Below are 6000 nucleotides of genomic sequence, written 5' to 3'. Positions count from 1 at the left end.
GGAGGGAGGGGAGCAGGCACAGCACTTGGTCTGGGGGGGTGGGAGGGGTTGGGGGTGGGGCCCGGCACTCCATCTCTAAAAGGTTCACCATCACTGATCTAAGGTCTTCTGACTACAGGGCCACACTCCTGTCTATCCATTGCACCCCCCTCACCACCACCAAGTGCCTAGTTATAATGTTTCTTTGTTTGCTTACAGTGATGTTAGAATATGGGTTTTTTTTTTTAATCAGTATTGTTAGGCTTTGCTGGCCAGGAACCAACTTACTCACTGTCTTCATTTTAGTAAAATGATCAACCTATCAGTGCCAGATACAATTGATGAAAGAACGATCAACAAAAAGAAACTTACCCCATTCACCATCCAGGTATGGAAAAATGCTTTTTTTCTATTTTATCTGAGTTATAGGAATAGATTTAGGTAAGAGATGAATGTCAGGGGCAGCTGGGTAGCTTAGCGGATTGAGAGCCAGGCCTAGAGATAGGAGGTCCTAGGTTCAAGTCCGGCCTCAGACACTTCCCAGTTGTGTGACCCTGGGCAAGTCACTTGACCCCCATTGCCCACCCTTACCACTCTTCTGCCTTGGAGCCAATACGCAGTATTGACTCCAAGATGGAAGGTAAGGGTTTAAAAAAAACAACAAAACAAACAAAAAAAGAGATGAATGTCACAGCCACACAATCGATCTATGTCCCTGTCCAAAGCTACCAGAAATCAGCATGTGGCTGAATACAAAATTAGCTCTGCTTTTGATTTAGTACAATATTTCCCAGAAACTGTACCAAAAAGAGGACTAAACAAGGATTCAAAGCCTATGATTTCTGAGTAGGCAGATGGAAATTACGGGAAAATATTTCTGTTTTGTCTTTTGCTAGCTGTACAATAATAATAATAATAATAATAATAATAATAATAATAATAATAATAATAATAATAATAATAAAGAAATTGGGAGCTGGAGAAGGAAGATTTATTGATGAGGAAAATTCTCAGTAGTTTAAATTTTACCTCAAACTTTCCCTAAGAGTTATCTTTGAGCTCATTCCAAAAACATGCCATTTTAGCTGAAAAGATAAGCCTTTCTAAGAAATGAAGGGGTAGAAAACGGGAAGTGTTCTGGCAACCTTCACTATGGCACACTACATTACTGGCTGTAGCAGTGTGATAAATATAACCTACTTTTAGCATTCAATTACTTTGATTAACTGGAACACTAACCAGAGTAAGTGCTTTCAGAACTATTAAATTGCCTTTCTGCTCTGCATTCCACTTCTATAAAATAATTGAATCCACTTGGTTAAGAACATGCATCACTGATTAGTTAATCTGCAATGCATTATATTTATTTGTTGATTCCTGTTTGAGTTTAAGTAGTTGTGTGTGTGTGTGTGTGTGTGTGTGTGTGTGTGTGTGTAAGCACACACACCTGTCTGTCTGTCCATCCATCTGTCTGTCTTGTCTGTATGTGTGGTGGGGTTTCAGAGAAATTAGGTAAAATGTGTATGAACTGATAAGAAGGAAGTGAGTAGAACCAGAACAGTCTACACAATGACAGTATTATAAAGACAAAATCTTGGAAGACTTAGGAATTTGGATCAATATAGTGTCCAAACACAATTCTAGATTTCTTATGATGAAACATTCTACTCATTTTCTGAGTAGATGATGGACTGAGTGCAGGTTGAGACATTCCTTTTTTTTTTTACATGCCCAATGTAGGAATTTGTTTAGCTTGCTCATACATGTTTATAATGGAGGTTTTATTTTTCTTGCTTTCTTTCTCATTTGGAGAGGGCAAGGAGGTCAAATGGAGAGAAAATAGATCTTAATAAAAATAAAATAAAATTGAAATAAAAAAATTGAATAAAAAAAGAAAAAGCAGCATAGAATATAGAGTGTCAGGAAGACCTGGTTCAAATCCTGCCTCAAACATTATTAATAAGAGAATAATAATAATAATAGCTAGCCTTTAGTTAGTACATTAAGGTTTGCAAAGAACTTTATATTCAGTATTTCAGTTGATCCTCATCTATCTATGATATAAGTGCTATTACCATCCCATTTTATTGATGAGGAAATTGAGGCTCAAGGTTAAGCGACTTGCCCAGTGTTGTATAGCTATTATTTTCTTATCATAACACTGTGGAATCTTAAAATTTTTGCCTGCCTTATCGGTCATTTCCATCTTTTTCTCTTTGCTTTCAAATGGTCCCACAGAGATCACTGGGTACAGGTTTAGTTGGCACATTTTAAGCCCTCTACATATTGTAGAAATGAACTGTGTGGTTATCAAGGATATCAGGATATATCAGGATATAGTATATAACTTATATGAATATTTTTCTAAGTTATCTAGAAATATATTATGGGTACTCAGTAAATATTGTCATAATAGCAGCAGCCATAGCTCTTCCAGAAATTTGAATGTTGGATATTATTCTCTTCCCACAACATTCTCCATGCCAAGAAAGCTATTTCCTCTTTCTTTTATGACCTTTCTTACACCAACTGTTGTGTTATAGAGCATAGGCAATGACAAGACAATGGGTAGTCTCCTTGAATATTATAATGCTGTGCATTTCTCAGTACGGGGGTCTAGTGTGCTGCCTCCATCTCAAAGCAGGATGGGAAACGTAAGAATCGTTACTCAAATGGGCACTACACTTAAGTTTTGTTTTTTGTTGAATATAGCCATCAGGCTAGCCAGTGGGTCTTCTATCTTAAACTCTTCTTTTTTTTTTCTTCTCATTCTGTTATTTACCACTACTTTTTTCTCAGAGATGTTATGATACTCTCAGATAGAGCCTTTAAAACTCTGTAATAGTCTTCAAAGAAATTAGATATTAACGGTGACTGCCAGGTTGTTGCTATTGTTGTCACCATTAATCACCACCTGGTATTTATCAGCATCTTCTGTCATTTTTTTCCCTCTTCAGGAGAATTTGAACCTGGCTCTGAACTCTGCTTCAGCCATTGGGTGCCATGTGGTTAATATAGGAGCTGAGGATTTGAAGGAGGGAAAACCTTATCTGGTCTTGGGCCTTTTGTGGCAAGTCATCAAAATTGGATTGTTTGCCGACATTGAACTCAGCAGGAATGAAGGTACAAATGGGATAGCCTCCTATTGACGCATATATTTTGATGAAGTAGAGTATGGCATGAGGAACATCCAGGTGTCCACTGTTTAAGAAGATTTGAAAAGGGGGCAGCTGGATGGCTCAAAGGATTGAGAGCCAGATTTACAGATGGGAGTTCCTGGGTTCAGATCTGGCCTCAGACATTTCCTAGCCGTGTGGCCCTGGGCAAGTCACTTAACCCCTTTGCCTAGCCCTTACCATTCTTCTGCTTTAGAACCAATACCCAGTGTTGATTCTAAGACGTAAGGAAGGGGTTTTAAAAAAATAAGATTTGAATAAAGTACACATAAATTAATGCCGGTCTCTCTACCTGACACAGTAGATGGAATTCAACATTTCATCATTTCTCTTCTTTCCCACAGTAATCAGACTTCTTAAAATATGAAAGTGAAAGCTTCTTAATACCACAGACTGATAATGCCTGTTTAAATGGAACATGTAACTTACTTTAGCTGTCTGGGACTCCAACCTCAAAAAGCTTTCCTCTGATAGCTCATTGTGGATCTAGATAATTAAATAAAGTAGATTACTTTGTGCTCGAATTTGTACAAAAATAGTCTCTGTCTAAAAATGCAGATTCAGACACTATAGTAACTATGTCATTTCCTTTGCTTAGAGAAATTTCATGTGTTAAGCAGAGTACAAAGGTCACATGATGGATTTAAAATTCCTAAGAAAGTAATAGTCTGCTAAGTTTATTCCATACATTTTGAAATGCCTGCCATAATACACACACTTTCCATGTGTAGCCAAAATAATGACATCCCAGGCTTACAATATGTTAACAGTATTAGTCTCACAAAACACAATGATATAGTGGAAAGTCCACTGGACTGGGCATCCAGAAATTTGGATTCCACTCTCAGCTTTGCCATCGAATTAGCTGTGAGGTCTTGGACAAATCATTTCATTTCTGTGGGCCTTGTTTTTCTTATCTGTAAAATAAAGGAGCAAGATTAAATGATTGCTAATATTTCCAGCTCTAACATTCTAGAACTTTTTTTTATTTTATATACAAATATGAATAGCATGGAAGGTGTAACTTTTGTTGGATATATGCATAACCAGATATGTCAACTCTGTCTTAAAATTGTAAATTCTGAGGGATGTCCTATGGTATCTTTTACATATCTTAATCTATAGTAGTCATAAGTATGGATAGAGAGCTTAGGGGCAGCTATGTGGCTCAGTGAATAGAATGGATAGAGAGATAGCCTGAAGTCAGGAGGGCTTATCTTCCTGAGTTCAAATCCAGCCTCAAAATCTTACTTAGCTGTGTGACCCTGGGCAAAGTCACTTAACCCTGTTTAGCTCAGTTTCCTCATTTGTAAAATTAGCTGGAGAAGGAAACGGTAAACAACTCCATCTTTGCCAAGAAAACCCCAAATGGGGGCACAAAGAGTCAAATATGACCAAAAAATGACTGATCAACAAAATAACTTTATATATGTGATCTCAACCCTTTTATATATATATATATATATATATATATATATATATATATATATATATATGTACACATATATAAAACATTCTTGTGACACTTCATCATAGTTAATGTTTGAAAAGGAGGAAAAGAACCAGTGTCACAAAAAATATTGGCTTGAAAATGGCAAGGTCTAAACGTAAATCTGCTCTGAACAAAACCTTTTCCTCTGGAAGCTGAGAGAAAGGGAGAGGATAGATTACGTTTCTGAGATGCTATAACTATGCAAGTAAGTATTTGATTCTAAAAAGTCTTTGAAAATTGAAGAGAGAACCGTTATGCTGCCATTATTAACAAATTGATTTTCATATCAGGAAACATGGTCTAGTGAATACAAAGTGGATTTTGAGTTAATCTAAGGTGATATTTCTGCCTGTGCCACTGTGATCCTGAGTAGCTCATTTAATTTCTTTGTGGCCTTAGTTGTTTCATTTGAAATTAGGGTATAATGGATAACACCATAATGCTTTGCTTCCATTTTCTTCAGAAGGACACAGAGAATTTAACTGAGATGTGATTATTGGATAAAAAGAACTATGGAGGCCTTGTTGTTAGACCTAATTAAAGTCTTCCACTATTGTTCCACAGGGCTTTTCGTCTGCCTTCTTCCTTCTTCAATCTCCTTTTTAAGGGTTTTACTGTGAAAAAACAAGATATTTGAATAATTAGTATGATACCTACCATAGGAGTTTTCTTTAAAACCAAAGAAAACTTATGGATAAATTTTAGAATTAGAATGTTAGAATTGGAAGAGACCTTAGAAAACTTTTTTTTCCTGCCTTATTTTGCCAATGGTAAACCCAAGAAGTTAATGACTTCTTCAGATTAACTCCATAGAGTGTATTGATAAGAAGACATGACCAGTACTCATTTTTTTTTGTACCTAGGATTTATTTTTTTCCCCTTTTCTTTTGCACTTGTCTAGCTCTGATTGCCCTTTTGAGGGAAGGTGAAAGTCTGGAGGACTTGATGAAACTTTCCCCTGAGGACTTATTGCTGAGATGGGCGAACTATCATCTGGAAAATTCAGGCTGCAATAAAATCAACAACTTCAGCAATGATATCAAGGTAGGAGGAATGCAGTTTGATTTATTTTTACTAGTGGCTGTATTGGAGGGTTAGAGAAGGTGTTAGGACTTACTGAAATTCCATACTGTGTGTCATGGACCTCTGTGGCCATCTGGTGAAGCCTATGGACTCCTTAGAATAATTTTTAAAAATAATTGAAGGAAATGATAAATTTTGGTTAGAGGTTAGTGAAATTAAAGACCACTTTTTTGCTTATGTAGATTCATGGACCCCTATCTTTCCACAGTCTTAAGAACCCTCGGTCTATAGACTTTGCACTTAGTTGTTAAAATTCTTACTCCCGATTCT

General features: G+C 36.5%; 1 protein-coding gene across 2 annotated transcripts in view; it reads left to right on the top strand.

The window, feature by feature from the left end:
* LCP1 (lymphocyte cytosolic protein 1) overlaps positions 1-6000 on the top strand; it is a 61913-nt gene that overhangs the window by 34893 nt on the left and 21020 nt on the right. For both annotated transcript variants that reach the window (XM_044668218.1, XM_044668220.1), the window contains exons 6-8: positions 286-367; positions 2937-3102; positions 5549-5691. In XM_044668218.1, the coding sequence (XP_044524153.1) occupies positions 286-367; positions 2937-3102; positions 5549-5691 (391 nt within the window). The remainder of the gene's footprint in view (positions 1-285; positions 368-2936; positions 3103-5548; positions 5692-6000) is intronic.

The sequence above is a fragment of the Gracilinanus agilis genome, chromosome 3 (assembly GCF_016433145.1).
Source record: "Gracilinanus agilis isolate LMUSP501 chromosome 3, AgileGrace, whole genome shotgun sequence".
In the NCBI taxonomy this organism is placed as follows: Eukaryota; Metazoa; Chordata; class Mammalia; order Didelphimorphia; family Didelphidae; genus Gracilinanus; species Gracilinanus agilis.
The sequence above is the reverse complement of the archived record's forward strand: the minus strand, read 5'-3'. Positions and strand labels throughout refer to the sequence as shown.